General features: G+C 36.7%; 1 protein-coding gene across 3 annotated transcripts in view; it reads right to left on the bottom strand.

Annotated features, from left to right (window-relative positions):
• The window catches only part of LOC143929620 (uncharacterized), a 329,026-nt gene that overhangs the window by 98,303 nt on the left and 209,053 nt on the right, over positions 1 to 21,670 (bottom strand). For all 3 annotated transcript variants that reach the window (XM_077453528.1, XM_077453525.1, XM_077453526.1), the window contains 22 exons: positions 21,366 to 21,567; positions 19,480 to 19,607; positions 19,229 to 19,366; positions 18,775 to 18,976; positions 17,533 to 17,660; positions 17,282 to 17,419; positions 16,828 to 17,029; positions 15,585 to 15,712; positions 15,340 to 15,477; positions 14,886 to 15,087; positions 12,612 to 12,739; positions 12,361 to 12,498; positions 11,961 to 12,162; positions 10,520 to 10,647; positions 10,269 to 10,406; positions 9,811 to 10,012; positions 6,308 to 6,435; positions 6,057 to 6,194; positions 4,951 to 5,152; positions 4,275 to 4,390; positions 3,607 to 3,744; positions 2,337 to 2,538 (listed from right to left, as the gene is read on the bottom strand). In XM_077453528.1, the coding sequence (XP_077309654.1) occupies positions 2,337 to 2,538; positions 3,607 to 3,744; positions 4,275 to 4,390; positions 4,951 to 5,152; positions 6,057 to 6,194; positions 6,308 to 6,435; positions 9,811 to 10,012; positions 10,269 to 10,406; positions 10,520 to 10,647; positions 11,961 to 12,162; positions 12,361 to 12,498; positions 12,612 to 12,739; positions 14,886 to 15,087; positions 15,340 to 15,477; positions 15,585 to 15,712; positions 16,828 to 17,029; positions 17,282 to 17,419; positions 17,533 to 17,660; positions 18,775 to 18,976; positions 19,229 to 19,366; positions 19,480 to 19,607; positions 21,366 to 21,567 (3,466 nt within the window). The remainder of the gene's footprint in view (positions 1 to 2,336; positions 2,539 to 3,606; positions 3,745 to 4,274; positions 4,391 to 4,950; positions 5,153 to 6,056; positions 6,195 to 6,307; positions 6,436 to 9,810; positions 10,013 to 10,268; positions 10,407 to 10,519; positions 10,648 to 11,960; positions 12,163 to 12,360; positions 12,499 to 12,611; positions 12,740 to 14,885; positions 15,088 to 15,339; positions 15,478 to 15,584; positions 15,713 to 16,827; positions 17,030 to 17,281; positions 17,420 to 17,532; positions 17,661 to 18,774; positions 18,977 to 19,228; positions 19,367 to 19,479; positions 19,608 to 21,365; positions 21,568 to 21,670) is intronic.

Genomic DNA, 21,670 nt, shown 5'->3' with positions numbered 1-21,670 from the left:
ATGTCGAATCTTTTCTCTCTATGTCAAATCTTTTCTCTCTATGTAGAATAATCTTGGACTAATAGAGCTAAGGTTAGACACATTTGACCACAGGTTCGATGGACACAGATTGCTACTGTCAGCATCATGTCGAATCTCCTATCTATATCTAACTGTTGTCACAACAAAAACTAAAATGAAGCATTTGTTTATGTTGGATCTTTCAGTTTTCAGATCCTGCATGTTCGGTTTCATTTGTTAAAATGATAACGAAAATACCCGAAATGCATTCGGATGAAAACGAATACACATGTCTAATATTGTATAGATCTTTCTTAATCCCTGTCAGGGCTGGGCTCAGCCCTTCCTTCTGAGAGCTGGCCACTCAGCTGTCAGCCAATTGCCAGCTCCTATCTCTCCACTTACTCAGCTGTTGATGATTTCCTGCTCGTCAGTCCTGCCTACTTAAGCCGTCCAGTCCAGAGGATCTCTGCCTTTGCTTTGGTCAACATCACAGAAACATTCTCCTGCGTTCCCGTTTAAAGACTTGCTTTGCTGACATCCCTTCTGGCTCCAGATCCTGCTTGCTGTTCCACTACATTGATCCCTGATTTCTGGCTTGGCTGACTATCCATTCCAGGTTACTGAACTTTGGCTATGTTTTGACTACGTTCGTTCTTTTTACTTTTATTACTAAACAAGTGTGATTTAACTGTACTTCTGTCTCGGTCTGATTTCATGGTTTCTGACAATCCCTTCTTGCAGATCGTACATATATATGTGGCCTCGTTGAAGTGGGTCTTTATCACGAGGCTGAATATATGCGTTCTTGTGGGAGCATGAAGCACAGCATGCTCCCAGCACAGAGACTGGCCTCTCACTGAGGTCTTGTAATACCAATTGGGACCTGGGACTCCTGGGTCCTACTCACCTGATCGCTGTGATAACTCCTATAGAGATTTTTAGGTATCGTAGTTTGTTGATATCCCACGAGTGTGTGCAATTTCAAAGCATGATATGTTAGGTATCTATTTACTAACATCATCTTTCACATTATACAAAAAAATGGGCTAACTTTACTGTTTAGTTTTTTTTCATGAAAGCGTCTTTTTTTCCCAAAAAAGTGCATTTGAAAGACCACTGTGCAAATACTGTGTGGCATAAAATATTTCAACAATCACCATTTTATTCTTTATGGACCCTGCTAAAATATATATGTATATGTGTATATATATATATATATATATATATATATATATATATATATATATATATATATATATATAATAAAAGCTTTGGGAGTTCTAAGTGATTTTCTAGCGGATTTTATTTTAACTTGTAAGCAACAAATGTCAGGAATAGGCTTAGGCATGAAAGGGTTTATAACTTACCATGAAACAACAACCCAAAATACATTTTCCTTCTTGTCACAATTGTCACAATTGCAGCAATACCACATAATTGTTGTTTGTACCTGCAATAGGGACTAGAAACAATAGTGCGCATTTTGCTTTTTCATTCTACCTAAAATTTACTTACACTAAATGACACTGATTTTAAACATTTAAAAAAAAAAATCCTACCCAAAATATACCGACATTGATCTTTGACCCCGGAATTTTTTACTCTGACTTTTGACCCTGACCTTAATCTTTGGCCCTTTCCTTGACTCTAATACTAACCCCAGCAATGACCTAGATCAAGACTTGACCTACCCATATTTCCTTTAACTTCACCTTTTTTTTACACACTTTTGTTTGTTAACATCTTTCTATAAAAAGAGAATGAAAACACAGGAATGGGCTGCACCATGACTGATCACTTGTGTGACTATAGTGTATGAATATTCACTATTGTCACATTGATTCTCCTCCCGGCCAATCAAATCAATCGAAGAAAATCACCTGGCTTTTAGGAAAAAACTCAAGACCTTCCTCTTTTAGCAGATGATCAAAGCTCGCCACAGCGCCTAGAGGCGATTCAGTTCGCATTGTGCGCTATACAAGTATTTCATTCATTCATTCAATCAGGAAGCGGTCGTCACCCAATTGGTGGATAGGAGAGGTAATCCGATTGGCTGCCTAGGAGGAGGAGGGAGGAGATGCACAGCATGATGCAGGGGAGGAGGAGATGCAGGGGAAGCCTAGAGCCACCACGACCTAGATAAGGTAAGTGCGGGGCCAGTGACCTGGAGGGGGGGGCAGGAAGTACGGGTGACCTGGAGACGGACCGGGGGGTGGTCATGGCTGTTTGCCGGCCCCCCCAAAAAATATACCACCAGCCACCGCTGAATGTGACTCCTGATTTTTAAAAACAAGGTCTGCCTTGTTGGATGGATGTGGAAACAACTCCATTACCTGTAGTTTAATGCAGAGTCCAATGGTCCATTGATGTATCCCCTTGAAACAGTGCCATCTCCCACGTGGACATTTATCTTATTCGATTGGTCAGTGTTCTGGATATTCTGTTGCTCAATGAGAGAGGTCACGTAAGTCCTGGTCAACCCATTCTTGAAATCAGTATAAGTCTTTGATAAAGACTCCTTAGTTAGTTTGTGGTCTGAAAGGCAAAAAAGAATGACCAATGTGACAGAATGATAAATGACCAAAGAAAATATTTTCAACAACCTTATTATATTTTCTATAGTTGGTAAATTCAGTCTCACTTTTATTTTTGGAAAAAACAAACAAACACATTTTTAAGAGAATGTTTGAGGAATCCCAAGAAAATAAAGGATTTAAAAAAATTATGTTACCAATATGTTTTTTCTACTCATAATCCTAATTTATCATTTTAAATGTACATGAAGGATTCCATGTTAGCCCATTACATATTCGGGAACTGCTTTCTGCTCTGCAGTATCACACAATTGTGGTTTACTGATCCTTCTGAAAATGAAAGTCTATGAGACAACCAACTCATTGAATTTCATGCACTCTGTGGGTAGCTAAAATCGTATATATCTCAAATATAGTTCTATATATCAGGAAACCTTGTCCTTCAGAAAATGCAAGACCAGTCAGTTTATGTGATGCTCAGTTCAACAACGATAATTCTCCCGCTCTCCAAGACTCTGGTCCGGCCGCACCTGGAGTATGTTGTCCAGTTCTGGGCACCAGTCCTCAGGAAGGATGTACTGGAAATGGAGCGAGTACAAAGAAGGGCAACAAAGCTAATAAAGAGTCTGGAGGATATTAGTTATGAGGAAAGGTTGCGAGCACTGAACTTATTCTCTCTGGAGAAGAGACGCTTCAATTTACAAGTACCGTACTGGTGAGCCCAAAATAGGGATAAAACTTTTCTGCGGAAGGGAGTTTAACAAGACACGTGGTCACTCATTAAAATTTGAAGAAAAGAGGTTTAACCTTAACCTATGTAGAGAGTTCTTTACTGTAAGAGCGGCAAGGATGTGGAATTCCCTTCCACAGGTGGTGGTCTCAGCGGGAAACATCAATAGTTTCAAGAAATATACAATATACAATACATATACAATATAATACTGACATTTAATCACACACATAGGTTGGACTTGATGGACTTGTGTCTTTGTTCGACCTCACCTACTATGTAACTTTGTAACAGTTCTACAACTAATTTGTATAATTCTATTATAATTGCTGTTCGTACCGTGTAAATCGGTTGTCATGATGATGGCATAAGCTACTATGGGTCCATTTGAAGTCTCAAAACTTTGGAAGGTGATGTTCAAAGCATCCCTCGAGGGCGAGCGAACAATCTGCACACTGCCTGATATCTCTGCGTGATCTTTAAAATAATTCAACATATAGATATAAGTGATCAATTCTAATGCCGCATACACACAACCGGACTTTCCGACGGACTAAGTCCGATGGTCTCCCCGACGGACTTTCGGCAGAGTTCCGACGGACTTTCCGAACGAACGGACTTGGCCACACACAAGCACACCAAAGTCCGAAGGATTCAAACATGATGACGTACGACCGGGCTAGAATAAGGAAGTTCATAGCCAGTAGCCAATAGCTGCCCTAGCGTCGGTTTTTGACCATCGGACTAGCATACAGATGAATGGATTTTTCGATCGGACTCGAGTCCATCTGAGAGATTTGAAATAATGTTTTATTTCTAGGTCCATCTGAATTTTGGGGAACAAAAAGTCAGCTGGAGCCCATACATGATCGTAATATGAATTATGAATGAATTATGAATAATATGAAAAAAGAGCGGTCGTGTGTATGCGGCATTAAAAGTATCGTACAAATAGCAAATGTGAAAAATGTTAACAATAAATACAGTAAATTACCAGACATATATACCTGTTTTAAAAGTAGAAGTTGTTGAAGCAGAGAAGCTGGTTGCTGTTGACTGATTTTCATTGATGGTGTTTGTGGTTGGATCAAAGTTTATAGCGGTAAAGCCCACTATGTAGACCCTGAAAGTCAAAAGATCAATGTCCATCTTTTTATTTGTGGGGAATGATTTTGCAGCAAATGTATAATTTTCTCTGAAATTTCATAGACATTAACCTCATGTTTCACCATACAGACTGAATACCAAGAAAGCATTGATTTGTTTTCAAAGAAAGTCATGTAAACACCTTACCACTGCTGACATTGAGATTAATGGCTTTGTTGGGAAACAAGGCCAACCCTAGCCATAATCTATTGCTAAGCCTTTAATAAACAATGTCACATGATTACTATTTTAGAATTGACTTGGGGAACATACCATGCTTTTGCTGCTAATTGTTTTTTTTTTTTTAATAACATAATTGTTGTTGAATTTTCACCAAACTGAAAAATCACAATTTAGCTCATCGCTAGTAAATATTGTATAGAGATCTTCCTTAAACTCCATATTTGAAACTTTTCAAATTCTTCCAATGCCAGCCAATTAAATAAAGATTAATTTTGTTGTCCAAGCAATGTGACTCTTGATTTCTAAACACAGGGTATGTCTCTTGTTTGATGGATGTGGATTCAACTCCATTACCTGTAGTTTAATGTGGGGTCCAATGGTCCATTGACGTATCCCCTTGAAACAGTGCCATCTCCCACGTGGACACTAATCTGATTCTGTTGGTCAGTGTTCTGGATATTCTGCTGCTCAATGACAGAGGTCACATAACTCCTGGTTAACCCATTCTTGAAATCATTATAAGTTTTTGACAAAGACCCCTTAGTTGGATGGTGGCCTGAAAGACAAAAGAAATTGACCAATAGAATTAAAAGACAAATGACCATATAAAATACTTTCAATAACCTGATGATATTTTCTATCTTATATCTGATAGATTCAGCCTTACATTTATTTTTTTCTTCAGAAAATCTGATCGTATGTACGAAGCTTAAGTATTTTTTTCAAATAAATTTACCAATAGGTGTGCTCTAGTCATAATTTTTAATTCTAAATGCACATCAAGGAAGCCATGTTAGTTTATTATGTATTCTGGATCTTCTTTCTGCTCTGCAGGGTCACACAAGGGTTGTGCTTTACTGATAATTTTCACTATAAGCTGGGGTTCACATTATAGCAAAAACAGACATTGCATGTGATTCTCACCCGCACTGCGGTGCTGATTGAATGGGATGTCTGTGCATTGCAAGTTCAGCCATACAGTTATATGGCTGAACTCACATTGGATTCACATAAAAAAGGTGCAGGGACTTTTTTAAACCTGCACTGGATTTGGATCGCATGGCTGGTCACACCCATGCGATCTGATTTCTGTCCGAATTCACAATTTGTGAACAGATCTGGGAGTGTCATAAACATTGTATTGACACCCGCAGTGGTTTGCAGAGGGCAGTATGAACTGCCTGCGGGAGAGATGCAATGCGGGAACCGGCGCTGGATTTGAGCTGGTTCCCGCATTGCTATAGTGTGAACCCAGGCTCAAAGTCCACGTGACAACCAACTCATTGACTTCAATGCACTCTGTGGGTGGCTACAATCACACATCTCAACTACAGTTAAAGCAAGTTAGACTCAAGAAACCTTTATTTTTCAAAAAATGCAAGACTAGTCAGTTTAAGTCATGCTCACTTTAACAGATCTGCAACTAATTTGTATAATTCTATTATGATTGCTGTTCCTACCATGTAAGTCAGTTGTCAAGATGACGGCATAAGCCACTATGGGTCCATTTGAAGTCTCAAAACTTTGGAAGGTGATGTCCATAGCATCCCCCGAGGATGAGCGAACCATCTGCACACGGCCTGGTATCTCTGCATGACCTTAAAAATAATTCAATATATCAATATAGGAGGCCAATCTCAAAATGTATATCACAAATAGTAAATATAAAAAATGTTTACTATAACTATAGTATATTACAAAACATATATACCTGTTCTAAAAATAGAAGTTGATGAAGCAGAACCGGAAAAGCTGGCAACATTTACTGTTGACTGATCTTCATTGATAGTATCTGTGGCTGGATCAAAGTTTATAGCAGTAAAGCCAACTATGTAGACCCTGAAAGTTAAGAGATACTTAATCTTTTTATTTGCGAGAAATTATTTTGCAGTAAACGTAACATTTTCACTGAAATTTCACTGACATTGACATCATTTTTCACCGTATAGACTGCTTAGAGCAGGGGTAGGCAACCTCGGCCCTCTAGCTGTGGTGAAACTACAAATTTCATCATGCCTTTGCCTCTAGGAGTCATGCCTGTAATTGTCAGGGTCTTGCAATGTCTCATGGGACTTGTAGTTTCAAAACAGCTGGAGGACCGAGGTTGCCTACCCCTGGCTTAGAGGAATACCAAACCAAAAAAAATTGGATTTGTTTTCTAAGAAAGCCATGTGTGATTATCTTACCATTGCTGATATAGAAAATGAATGGCTTTGGTGATCAACAAGGCCAACCCTAGCCATAATGCCTCTACTGGCAGCCCTTTGATAAACCATGTAGCGAGATTACCATGTTATAATTGACTTGAGAATCATATCACGCTTTTACTGCTAAATTTATTTTTTAAATAACATAATTGTTGATGAATTTTCACCAAAGTGTAATCTCACAATTTAGCTCACCACTAGTAAACATTGTATAAAGATCTTTCTTAATTATTTCCAGATGCTTCTCCATGATTCTCCATATTTACCTGGAAGGGTTCCCTCTGGGAGCGTCCAGCAAATGGGAAAGAGATGTGGGAATATTTGAGGAGGAACAATGAGAGGAGGCACTCCAGGCGGTACAAGTTTGCTCCCTGAATGTGGCTCAACACCTTTCCTAGTTATAGATAACACTTATGCAGACGATTGGACATTCCGACAACAAAACCGTGGATTTTTTTCCGACGGATGTTGGCTCAAACTTGTCACACAAATGTTGTCGGAAATTCAGAGCGTCAAGAACGCGGTGAAGTTCAACACGTATGACGAGCCGAGAAAAATTAAGTTCAATAGCCAGTGCAGCTCTTCTGCTTGATTCCGAGCATGTGTGGAATTTTGTGCATCGGAATTGTGTACACACGCTCGGAATTTCCGACAACAAAATTTTGAGAACCAGCTCTCAAACATTTGTTGTCAGAAATTCCGACAGCAAATGTCCGATGGAGCATACACATGGTTGGAATTTCCGACAACAAGCTCACATTGAGTATTTGATGTCGGAAATTCCGACCGTGTGTATGGGGCATAAGAGTACATTATACACCCGCTAGATGGTTCAGGATGGGAGTGAGATCAGACTCTAATTGCCCCAGGTGCTTGAAAGACCACAGGGATCTAATACATCTGTTATGGGGTTTCCCTCAGCTTAATTTGTTCTGGACAGGAGTGCTGTCCTCCATTAGCAGAGTCTACCAGGCTACTATACCAGTGGACCCAAAACCATGTCTATTGGGGATACTGGATGACATCCCTATGGATGATAACTCCAAACAAGCCATAGCCAGGGCCTTGTTTCAAGCTCGCAAGCTGATCCTTATACATTGAGAGGCGGTTGAACCTCCAATGTTGAAGGAATGGATTGCTCTGATGGGAGACACCATACGGTTAGAGAAATATATTTTCCAACATAAGGGGCTCCCGGGTAAGTTTGATAAATGATAGGCACCTTGGCTGGATACCCCAGGCCTCTCCCCTGTAGATCTCATACTAGATAGACTATTGATGTAAACAGTATTGTCGGGAGGATGAGGTGCACCCTTGGTGGGGGACAAACACTTCTGCTTAGTGAAGACCAGGATGCTGAGACAATGAGAATGTAATTGGTACCTGGGGTGAAACAACGTGAATTACACAATGTGAGGTGGTAATTGTTAAGTTTACCGTGTAAATATACTCCTTGTGATTGGAATGTATGTTTTTCTTTGTATTTTAATGTATTTAATTGTATTTTATTGTATTTAATAAACTTCTTTGAGATAAAAAAAAAAGATCTTTCTTAACCCCTTCCCACCGACCATACACATATATGTGGCTTCACTGAAGTGGGCCTTTATCCATGAGGCTGCATATATATGTACTTGTGCTTGTTTTGGGATCATGCCAAAGTGCTCCCATCACAGAACCAGGCTCCCACTGAGAGCCCCAGGTCTCACACTAACGATCAGAATCTGGAACTCCTTGTTCTCAGTCACCTGATCGCTTTAATTGACTATCACATTGATCAGTCATTGCGCAGCCCGCCTCTGTGTTTTCTTTCTCTTCTGAATGGAGAGAAAGATGTATTACGTATGTATTACGTTGTATTTTTCTCTCCTTGTAGGTGACAAAGATGTCAACAAATGAAAGTGTGCAAAAAAATATTTAAAAAAATAAAGAAAAAATAGCTAGGTCAAGGTTTATTTTCGGGATGGATTTAGAAAAAAAAATGATTTAGTGTCAGTTGGTGTCAGTGTGTTTTATGTAAGATAAAAAAAAGGGAAATGCACACTATTGTTGATTGTCAGAAGCTGGAGAACTTATTTTGAGTTGGAGGTTATGGTGGTAGGTTAGGACAGTGTTTCTCAACTCCAGTCCTCAAGGCGCCCCAACAGTTCATGTTTTCAGGATTTCCCTCAGATGAAACGGCTGTGGTAATTACCAAGGCAGTGAAACTGATCAAATCACATGTGCAAAATAATTAAAAGCCTGAAAACATGACCTGTTGGGGCATCTTGAGGACTGGAGTTGAGAAACACTGGGTTATGGTAATAGCAAGAAATGTATTAATAATAATAATAATACTATTATTATTACTATTATTATTATATATTTATTACTATTATAAAATATTATTTATTATTATTATTATTATTACTATTATTTTCTTTACTATTTTTTTTTTTACTATTACTATGGACCAGTTTTACTTTGGAAATAAAAAAAAAAGAGGAGATATCCATTACCATTTACCACCAAAAGAATGTCCAATTTGCTCTGAAAAAAAAGGTATAATGCATCCCAATACTTTAAGTACTTGTAATGATATGTACAGTTTTACTAACACATGTCAAAGTTTCAAAATTGTGTTCAGGCATTAACATTTGTATTACCCTGGGATAAGGAAGGATTTTTTCCCCTGCTGCAGCAAATTGGATCATACTTTTCTGGGGGGGGGGGGGGGGTATTTGCCTTCCTCTGAATCAACTGTGGGTATAGGATTGGGTATGATTATATGATAGTTTTTATTTTATTTTTATATTGTTGAACTAGATGGACTTGTGTCTTTTTTCAACCTGGCTAACTATGTAACCCTCAGTTACTAAGCGGTTCAACTCTGTATTTGGAACTTCCAAAATTCTTCCACCACCATCCTATTTCACAAAGATTCAGCCTGTTGTTTGAGCAATGTGACTTTTTGATTTTGAAAGCCAAGGCTTGCCTTGTTGGATGGATGTGGAAACAACTTCTTTACCTGTAGTGTAATGTGGGGTCCAATGGTGCATTGAGGTATCCCCTTGAAACAGAGCCATCTCCCACAAGGACACTTATACTTTTTGACTGGTCGGTGTTCTGGATATTCTGCGGCTCAACCACTGAGGTCACATAACTCCTGGTCAACCCATTCTTGAAATCATTATAAGTTTTCGATAAAGACCCCTTCGTTGGTTTGTGGCCTAAAAGACAAAAGAGAAAGACCCTCGGGATAGAATGATAAACGACCAAAGAAAATACTTTCAACAGCCTTATTATATTTTCTATAGTTAAAAGATTCAGTCTCCTTTTTTATTTTTTCTTGCAAAAAAAACATTATTTTTACCTTTTTTCTTTTTTTTTTTTTTTTTTTTATGTAGAACTAGTCGGTTTACGTGATGCTCATTTGAACAGTTCTACAACTAATTTATATCATTCTATTAGGATTGCTGTACCTACCATGTAAATCAGTTGTCATGATGATGGCATAAGCCACTACGGGTTGATTTGGAGTCTCAAAACTTTGAAAGGTGATGTTCATAGCATCTCTCGAGGATGAGCGAACGATCTGCACATTGCCTGGTATCTCTGCATGTTCTTAAAAACAATTTGATATATAAATATAGGTGATCAATTCTAAAAGGTGTAGCACAAATAGAAAATATTCAAAATGTTAATAATGAGTACAGTAAATTACAATACATATATACCTGTTCTAGAAATAGAAGATGTTGAAGAAGAACCTGAGAAGCTGGAAACAGTTGCTGTTGACTGAGCTTCATTGATGGTGTTTGTGGTTGGATCAAAGTTTATAGCAGTAAATCCAACTATGTAGACCCTGAAAAACAAGAGCTTGATGTCATATTTATATTTGCGAGGAATGATTTTGCAGAAAATGTAACATTTTCAATAAAACTTCACCAACATTAAAGTGATTGTAAAGGCTTGTTTTTTTGTTTTGTTATACTTATCTCCTCTGTGTAGTTGGTTTTACACAGAGCAGCCCGGATCCTCCTTTTCTCGGGTCCCTTTTTGCTGCTCCTAGCCTCCCCCTCCTTTGAGTCCCCCTTATTCCAGTAGCTTGCTACAGGGGTCACCCAAACGGAGTCAGAGCTCCATGTATCCATTTCAAATTTTTGAATTTTGAATTTTTCGAATCTCCAAATTTTTGAATTTCCAAATTTTGAATGATTGGATTTCCGAATTGTCACATTTTCAAATTGTCTGAATTCTCTGAAATTTAAAATTTCTGAAATTTCGAAATTTTCCAAATTTTGCATTTCCGAATTTCGAATTGCCAAAATTTCGAATTTCTGAAATTTTCCAATATTCGCAAATTTGGGAATTTGAATATTCGGAAATTCAAAAATTCCCGGAATTTCAGAAATTCGAAAATTTCCAAATTCGGAAATTTCTTAGAATTAATAAATTTGCCAAATTTGTTAAAAAAATTAATTTGGAACTAAACTAATTGCACATGTCTAATGCACACTATTGTTGATTGTCAGAAGCTGGAGAACTTATTTTGAGTTGTAGGTTATGGTGGTAGGTTGTGGCAGTGTTTCTTAACTCCAGTCCTGAAGGCGCCCCAACAGTTTTCAAGATTTCCCTCAGATGAAATGGGTGTGGTAATTATTAAGGCAGTGAAACTGATCAAATCACCTGTGCGAAATAATTCAAAGCCTGAAAACATGACCTGTTGGGGCACCTTCAGGACCGGAGTTTAGAAATACTGGGTCATGGTAATAGCAACAACTTTAAAGTTAAATGTAAAATCATTTTTTTTGTACTATTATGGACCAGTTTTGCTTTGGTAATACTAAAAAGAGAAGATATCCATTACCATTTACCACCAAAAGAATGTCAAATTTGTTCTGAAAACAAGGTATAATGCATCCAAATACTTTAAGTACTTGTAATGATATGTACAGTTTTACTAACACATGTCAAAGTTGCAAAATTGTGCTCAGGCATTAACATTTGTATTACCCTCAGTTACTAAGCGGTTAAACTCTATATTTGGAACTGCCAAAATTCTTCCACCACCAGCCGATTTCACAAAGATTCAGCCTGATGTTTGAGCAATGTGACTTTTTGATTTTGAAAGCCAAGGCTTGCCTTGTTGGATGGATGTGGAGACAACTTCATTACCTGTAGTGTAATGTGGGGTCCAATGGTGCATTGATGTATCCCCTTGAAACAGAGCCATCTCCCACCAGGACACTTATACTTTTTGACTGGTCGATGTTCTGGATATTCTGCGGCTCAACTACTGAGGTCACATAACTCCTGGTCAACCCATTCTTGAAATCATTGTAAGTTTTCGATAAAGACCCCTTAGTTAGTTTGTGACCTGATAGACAAAAGATAAAGACCCTCGGGATAGAATGATAAACGACCATAGAAAATACTTTCAACAACCTTATTATATTTTCTATAGTTGATAGATTCAGTCTCACTTTTTTATTGAAAAAAAACCCCCATTATTTTCCCTTTTCTTCAACAGTTCTATAACTAATTTATATAATTCTATTATAATTGCTGTTCCTACCATGTAAATCAGTTGTCATGATGATGGCATAAGCCACTATGGGTCCAACTGGAGTCTCAAGACTTTGGAAGGTGATGTTCATAGCATCTCTTGAGGATGAGAGAACAATCTGCACATTGCCTGGTATCTCTGCATGTTCTTAAAAATAATTTGATATATAAATATAGGTGATCAACTCTAAAAGGTGTAGTACAAATAGTAAATGTTAAAAATTTTAATAATGAGTACAGTAAATTACAATACATATATACCTTTTCTAAAAATAGAAGATGTTGAAGAAGAACCAGAGAAGCTGGAAACAGTTGCTGTTGACTGATCTTCATTGATAGTGTTTGTGGTTGGATCAAAGATTATACCAGTAAATCCAACTATGTAGACCCTGAAAAACAAAAGCTTGATGTCATATTTTTATTTTCAAGGAATGATTTTGCAGCAAATGTAACATTTTCATTAAAACTTCATCAACATTAAAGTGATTGCAAAGGCTTGTTTTTTGTTTTTGTTTTAAATAACAAACATGTTATACTTATCTCTTCTGTACAGTTGGTTTTGCACAGAGCAACCCAGATCCTCCTCTTCTCTGGTCCCTCTTTGCTGCTCCTAGTCCCTCCCTCCTTTGAGCTTGCTGCAGGGGTCACTCAAGCGGAGTAGAGCTCCGTGCATCCATTTCAAATTTGCAAATTTCCAAATTTTGAGCTTTCGAATTTCCGAATTTTCAAATTTCCGAATTTTAGGATTTCTGAATTTTCAAATTTTCACATTTTCAAATTTTCTGAATTTCGAATTTTCCAAATTTTTGAATTTCTAAAATGTCAAATTTCTGAAATTTTGCATTTCCAAAATTTTGAAATGTCAAATTTCCCAAATTTTTAACTCTCAAATTTCCAAAATTTAGAAATTTCAAATTTCACAATTTCACATTTTTTAATTCCAAATTTCTGAATTTTCGAATTCTGAATTTCCAAATGTTCGAATTTTGAATTTCCGAATTTGCAGAATTTGGAAATTCAAAAATCAGAAAAAAAGAATGAAAATCAGTAAAATTCGAAATAATAACTAACTGTTAATAACTAACTATTAAATTATAAGTATTGCAATTCCCTATCAAATTTGGCTGTTTGTGAATGTAATAAATACAAATTTATCTGTAGTTACGATTTATCAAAAATTACGAATGACGCATATAAACAAATGGAATGGACTAATTAATAATAAATAATAATAAAAAGGTTTTATTGTTATTATTGTTATTTATTATTATTAGATCATTACGTTCCATTCATTTAGATACGGCATTCATTATTTCAAATAATTCTTAACTTCAGATAAATTCATAACTCATTATGTTCACTAACAGCCAAATTTGAAAGGAAATTCCAATACCTATAATTTTATATTTATTATTAGTTAGTGGTTTCAGATTTTCGGGTTTTTGAATTTTCAGATCTTCATTCTTTTGAATTTTCAGATTTTAATTCTTATTTTTGGATTTTCAAATTTCCAAATTTTAGAATTTTCACATTTATGAAAATTTTAATTTTTGAATTTCCTAATTTGGAATTTTTGAATTTCCAAAATTTGGAATTTGTGAACTTCCGAGTTTCCCAGATTTCGAATTTCCAAAATTTTCCAATTTCCGAAAGTTTCAAAATTTTGCATTTCCGAACTTTGAATTGCCAAAATATAGAATTTCGAAATTTCCAATCTCCAATTTTCTGAAATTTCACATTTCCAAACTCAAATTTTTGAATTTATTTTCAGGATTCAGGATTCCCCTTTTCAGGATTCCGCTCAGCTGACACGGCTGTGGTAATTACTAGGGCAGTGAAACTGATCAAATCACCTGTGCAAAGTAATTCAAAGCCTGAAAACATGACCTGTTGGGGCACCTTGAGGACTAGAGTTGAGGAACACTGGGTTATGGTAATAGTAAGAAATTTACAGTTAAATGTAAAAACATTTTTTCTTTACTATTATGGACCGGCTTTACTTTGGTAATAATAAAACGAGGAGATATCCATTACCATTTACCACCAAAAGAAAGTCCAATTTGTTCTGAAAACAAGGTATAATGCATCCAAATACTGTAAGTATTTGTAATGATATGTACAGTTTTACTAACACATGTCAAAGTTGCAAAATTGTGTTCACGCATAAACATTTGTATTACCCTGGGATCAGGAAGGAATTTTTTCCCCTGCTGTAGCAAATTGGATCATACTTTTCTGGGTTTTTATTGCCTTCCTCTGGATCAACTGTGGGTATAGAATTGGGCATATGGGATTGTATGATCATTTTTATTTTATTTTATTTATTTCTTTTATGTCTTTTGTGTCTTTTTTCAACCTGGCTAACTATGTAACCCTCAGTTACTAAGCGGTTAACCTCTATATTTGGAACTTCCAAAATTCTTCCACCACCATCCGATTTCACAAAGATTCAGTCTGTTGTTTGAGCAATGTGACTTTTTCATTTTCAAAGCCAAGGCTTGCCTTGTTAGATGGATGTGGAAACAACTTCATTACCTGTAGTTTAATGTGGGGTCCAATGGTGCATTGACGTATCCCCTTGAAACAGAGCCATCTCCCACAAGGACACTTATACTTTTTGACTGGTCGGTAGTCTGGATATTCTGCGGCTCAACTACTGAGGTCACATAAGTTCTGGTCAACCCATTCTTGAAATCATTATAAGTTTTCGATAAAGACCCCTTAGTTGGTTTGTGGCCTGAAAGACAAAAGAGAAAGACCCTCGGGATAGAATGATAAACAACCAAAGAAAACACTTTCAACATCCTTATTATATTTTCTATAGTTGATAGATTCAGTCTCACTTTTTTATTTTTCTTGAAAAAAACATTATTTTCACTTTTATTCTGTTTTTTTTTTTTTTTAATGTAGGACTAGTCAGTTTACGCGATGCTCAGTTCAACAGTTCTACAACTAATTTATATCATTCTATTAGGATTGCTGTTCCTACCATGTATATCGGTGGTCATGATGATGGCATAAGCCACTATGGGTCCATTTGGAGTCTCAAGACTTTGGAAGGTGATGTTCATAGCATCTCTCGAGGATGAGCGAACGATCTGCACATTGCCTGGTATCTCTGCATGTTCTTAATTTGATATATAAATATAGGGGATCAACTCTAAAAGGTGTAGTACAAATAGTAAATGTTAAAAATTTTAATAATGAGTACAGTAAATTACAATACATATATACCTGTTCTAGAAATAGAAGATGTTGAAGAAGAACCAGAGAAGCTGGCAATAGTCGCTGTTGACTGATCTTCATTGATAGTGTTTGTGGTTGGATCAAAGTTTATAGCAGTAAATCCAACTATGTAGACCCTGAAAAACAAGAGCTTGATGTCATATTTATATTCGCTAGGAATGATTTTGCAGCAAATGTAACATTTTCAATAAAACTTCACCAACATTAAAGTGATTGTAAAGGCTTGTTTTTTCCAATATTCGAAAATTTGGAAATTTGAAAATTCGGAAATGCGAAAATTTAAAATTTTCCAAATTCGGTAATTTCGGAATTAACAAATTTGTCAAAATTAGTTAAAAAAATGATTCAGAACTAAACTAATTGCACATGTCTAATGCACACTATTGTTGATTGTCAGAAGCTGGAGAACTTATTTTGAGTTGTAGGTTATGGTGGTAGGTTATGGCAGTGCTTCTCAACTCCAGTCATCAAGGAGCCCCAACAGTTTTCAGGATTCCCCTCAGCTGACACGGCTGTGGTAATTACTAAGGCAGTGAAACTGATCAAATCACCTGAGCAAAATAATTCAAAACCTGAAAACATGACCTGTTGGGGCACCTTGAGGACTGGAGTTGAGAAACACTGGGTCATGGTAATAGCAAGAAATTTACAGTTAAATATAAAATCTTTTTTTTTTTTATTATTATGGACCAGTTTTACTTTGGTAATAAAAAAAAGAGGAGATATTGATTACCATTTACCACCTAAAGAAAGTCCAATTTGTTCTGAAAGCAAAGTATAATGCATTCAAATACTGTAAGTACTTGTAATGATATGTACATTTTTCCCAACACATAAATTGCAAAATTGTGTTCAGGCATTAACTTTTGTATTACTCTGGGATCAGGAAGGATTTTTTCCCCCTGTTGTAGCAAATTGGATCATACTTTTCAGTTTTTTTTTTTTTGCCTTCCGCTGGATCAACTGTGTGTATATGATTGGGTATATGGGATTGTATGATATTTTTTTTTGTTATGGTTGAACTAGATGGACTTGTGTCTTTTTTTTCAACCTGGCTAACTATGTAACCCTCAGTTACTAAGCGTTTAACCTCTGTATTTGGAACTTCCAAAATTCTTCCACCACCAGCCGATTTCACAAAAATTCAGTCTGTTGTTTGAGCAATGTGATTTTTTGATTTTGAAAGACAAGACTTGCCTTGTTGGATGGATGTGGACAACAACTTCATTACCTGTAGTGTAATGCGGGGTCTAATGGTGCATTGACGTATCCCTTTGAAAAAGAGCCATCTCCCACAAGGACACTTATACTTTTTGACTGTTCGGTGTTCTGGATATTCTGCGGCTCAACCACTGAGGTCACATAACTCCTGGTCAATCCATTCTTGAAATCATTATAAGTTTTTGATAAAGACCCCTTAGTTGGTTTGTGGCCTGAAAGACAAAAGAGAAAGACCCTCAGAATGATAAACAACCAAAGAAAACACTTTCAACAACATTATTATATTTTCTATAGTTGATAGATTCAGTCTCACTTTTTCTTTTTTCTTGAAAAAAACATTATTTTCACCTTTCTCCTGTTTTTTTTCTTCTTTTTTTTAATGTAGGACTAGTCAGTTTACGCGATGCTCAGTTCAACAGTTCTACAACTAATTTATATCCTTCTATTAGGATTGCTGTTCCTACCATGTAAATCGGTGGTCATGATGATGGCATAAGCCACTATGGGTCCATTTGGAGTCTCAAAACTTTGGAAGGTGATGTTCATAGCATCTCTCGAGGATGAGCGAACGATCTGCACATTGCCTGGTATCTCTGCATGTTCTTAAAAATAATTTGATATATAAATATAGGTGATCAACTCTAAAAGGTGTAGTACAAATAGTAAATGTTAAAAATTTTAATAATGAGTACAGTAAATTACAATACATATATACCTGTTCTAGAAATAGAAGATGTTGAAGAAGAACCAGAGAAGCTGGAAATAGTTGCTGTTGACTGATCTTCATTGATAGTGTTTGTGGTTGGATCAAAGTTTATAGCAGTAAATCCAACTATGTAGACCCTGAAAAACAAGAGCTTGATGTCATATTTATATTTGCTAGGAATGATTTTGCAGCAAATGTAACATTTTCAATAAAACTTCATCAACATTAAAGTGATTGTAAAGGCTTGTTTTTTCCAATATTCGAAAATTTGGAAATTTGAAAATTCGGAAATGCGAAAATTGAAAATTTTCCAAATTCGGTAATTTCGGAATTAACAAATTTGTCAAAATTAGTTAAAAAAATGATTCAGAACTAAACTAATTGAACATGTCTAATGCACACTATTGTTGATTGCCAGAAGCTGGAGAACTTATTTTGAGTTGTAGGTTATGGTGGTAGGTTATGGCAGTGCTTCTCAACTCCAGTCATCAAGGAGCCCCAACAGTTTTCAGGATTCCCCTCAGCTGACACGGCTGTGGTAATTACTAAGGCAGTGAAACTGATCAAATCACCTGAGCAAAATAATTCAAAACCTGAAAACATGACCTGTTGGGGCACCTTGAGGACTGGAGTTGAGAAACACTGGGTCATGGTAATAGCAAGAAATTTACAGTTAAATATAAAATCTTTTTTTTTTTTATTATTATGGACCAGTTTTACTTTGGTAATAAAAAAAAGAGGAGATATTGATTACCATTTACCACCTAAAGAAAGTCCAATTTGTTCTGAAAGCAAAGTATAATGCATTCAAATACTGTAAGTACTTGTAATGATATGTACATTTTTCCCAACACATAAATTGCAAAATTGTGTTCAGGCATTAACTTTTGTATTACTCTGGGATCAGGAAGGATTTTTTTCCCCTGTTGTAGCAAATTGGATCATACTTTTCAGTTTTTTTTTTTTGCCTTCCGCTGGATCAACTGTGTGTATATGATTGGGTATATGGGATTGTATGATATTTTTTTTTGTTATGGTTGAACTAGATGGACTTGTGTCTTTTTTTTCAACCTGGCTAACTATGTAACCCTCAGTTACTAAGCGTTTAACCTCTGTATTTGGAACTTCCAAAATTCTTCCACCACCAGCCGATTTCACAAAAATTCAGTCTGTTGTTTGAGCAATGTGATTTTTTGATTTTGAAAGACAAGACTTGCCTTGTTGGATGGATGTGGACAACAACTTCATTACCTGTAGTGTAATGCGGGGTCTAATGGTGCATTGACGTATCCCTTTGAAAAAGAGCCATCTCCCACAAGGACACTTATACTTTTTGACTGTTCGGTGTTCTGGATATTCTGCGGCTCAACCACTGAGGTCACATAACTCCTGGTCAATCCATTCTTGAAATCATTATAAGTTTTTGATAAAGACCCCTTAGTTGGTTTGTGGCCTGAAAGACAAAAGAGAAAGACCCTCAGAATGATAAACAACCAAAGAAAACACTTTCAACAACATTATTATATTTTCTATAGTTGATAGATTCAGTCTCACTTTTTCTTTTTTCTTGAAAAAAACATTATTTTCACCTTTCTCCTGTTTTTTTTCTTCTTTTTTTTAATGTAGGACTAGTCAGTTTACGCGATGCTCAATTCAACAGTTCTAAAACTAATTTATATCCTTCTATTAGGATTGCTGTTCCTACCATGTAAATCAGTGGTCATGATGATGGCATAACCCACTATGGGTCCATTTGGAGTCTCAAAACTTTGGAAGGTGATGTTCATAGCATCTCTCGAGGATGAGCGAACGATCTGCACATTGCCTGGTATCTCTGCATGTTCTTAAAAATAATTTGATATATAAATATAGGGGATCAACTCTAAAAGGTGTAGTACAAATAGTAAATGTTAAAAATTTTAATAATGAGTACAGTAAATTACAATACATATATACCTGTTCTAGAAATAGAAGATGTTGAAGAAGAACCAGAGAAGCTGGAAATAGTTGCTGTTGACTGATCTTCATTGATGGTGTTTGTGGTTGGATCAAAGTTTATAGCAGTAAATCCAACTATGTAGACCCTGAAAAACAAGAGCTTGATGTCATATTTTTATTTTCAAGGAATGATTTTGCAGCAAATGTAACATTTTCAATAAAACTTCCTGGCCCCGCCCCCTCTCTCTCCCCTGATTAGCTGATTCCCTTTGATTGACAGCCAAGGGAGCCAATAGCGCCGCTGCTCTGTCTCAGTCAATCAGGAGGAGTGTACTGGATGGCTGAGGGGATCGTGGACACTGTTGGAGAGAAAAGGAGCTCAGGTAGGTAATTGGGGGGGGGGGGGCTGCTAAACATAGAAGGTTTTTTATCTTAATGCATAGAAAAACCTTCTGCCTTTAAACTTATGATTCCCCCGACTGCTTTGAGGAAAACCAAAAAAGCATGGATTTGTTTTCCAAGAAAGCCATGTGATTACCTTACCAGTGCCAACATTGAGATTAATGGCTTTGTTTATAAACAAGGGCAACCCTATCCATAATACTTACTCTACTGGCAAGCCTTTGATAACCAATGTTACATGATTACCATGTTAGAATTTATTTGAAAATCATCATCACATTTTTGCTGCACATTTTTTTTAAATAAACAACATAATTGTTGCTGGATTTTCACTAAAGTGGAAACTCACAATTTAGCTTATTACTAGTAAATTTTATATAGAGATATTTCTTAACCACTAGCCGACCAGCCGCCGCAATCATACTGCGGCAGGTTGGCAAGGCTGCGCAAATCTCCGTAGCTGTACGGTGCTCCTTTAAGACGCTGACGGAGGCACGCGCACACACCTGCCACGTGCCTCCGAAGCCTATGCGCGTGCCCGGCGGGCCAATGACCGCCGGGCACCCGCGATCGCTCGTGACAGGGCGAGAATCGGGATCTGTGTGTGTAAACACACAAAACCCAGTTCTCTCAGGGGAAAGGAGACAAATCGTGTGTTCATACTAAGTATGAAAACCGATCTCTCTCCTCCCCTAGTCTGTCCCCTCCCCCTACAGTTAGAACACACCAAGGGAACACAGTTAACCCTTTGATCGCCCCCTAGTGTTAACCCCTTTCCTGCCATTGACATTTATACAGTAATCAATGGCTTTTTTTAGCTCTGATCGCTGTATAAATTTCAATGGTCCCAAAATAGTTTCAAAAGTGTCCGATCTGTCTGCCGCAATGTCGCAGTCCTGATAAAAATGTCAGATCACCACCATTACTAGTAAAAAAAAAATTATAAAAATTACATAAATCTATCCCCTATTTTGTAGACATTATAACTTTTGCGCAAACAAATCAATATACGCTTATTGCGTTTTTTTTTACCAAAAATATGTAGAAGAATACATATCGGCCTAAACTGAGGAAAATTATTATTATTATTTTTTTTTTATTTGGGATATTTATTATAGCAAAAACTACAAAATATTGTGTTTTTTTCAAAATTGTCAGTCTTTTTTTGTTTATAGCGCAATAAATAAAAACCACAGAGGTGATCAAATACCACCAAAAGAAAGCTCTATTTGTGGGGAAAAAAAGGACATAAATTTTGTTTGGGTACAGCATCACACGACCGTCAGTTAAAGCGACGCAATGCCATATCGCAAAAAATGCCCTGGTCAGGAAGGGGGCAAATCCTTCCAAGGCTGAAGTGGTTAAATTCTGTATTTGGAACTCTTCAAATTCTTTCACATGAGCCAATTTAAAAGAGATTCAGTCTGTCGTCCGAGCAATGTGACTCTTGATTTTTAAACACAAGGTGTCTTGTTGGATGGATGTGGAAGCGACTCCATTACCTGTAATTTAATGTGGGGTCCAACGGTCCATTGACGTATCCCCTTGAAACAGTGCCATCTCCCACATGTACACTTATCTGATTCGATTGGTCGGTGTTGTGTATATTCTGCTGCTCAATGACAGAGGTCACATAACTCCTGGTCAACCCATTTTTGAAATCGTTATATGTCTTTGATAAAGACTCCTTAGTTGGTTTGTGGCCTGAAAGACAAAAGAGAAAGACCATTGGGATAAAATGATAAATGACCGAAGAAAATACTTTCAAACAACCTGATATTTTCTATACTTGAAAGATTCCGTTTTA

The sequence above is a fragment of the Lithobates pipiens genome, unplaced genomic scaffold (assembly GCF_037356315.1).
Source record: "Lithobates pipiens isolate NorthernLeopardFrog02 unplaced genomic scaffold, aLitPip1_a1.2 Scaffold_24, whole genome shotgun sequence".
NCBI lineage: Eukaryota > Metazoa > Chordata > Amphibia > Anura > Ranidae > Lithobates > Lithobates pipiens.
The sequence above is the reverse complement of the archived record's forward strand: the minus strand, read 5'-3'. Positions and strand labels throughout refer to the sequence as shown.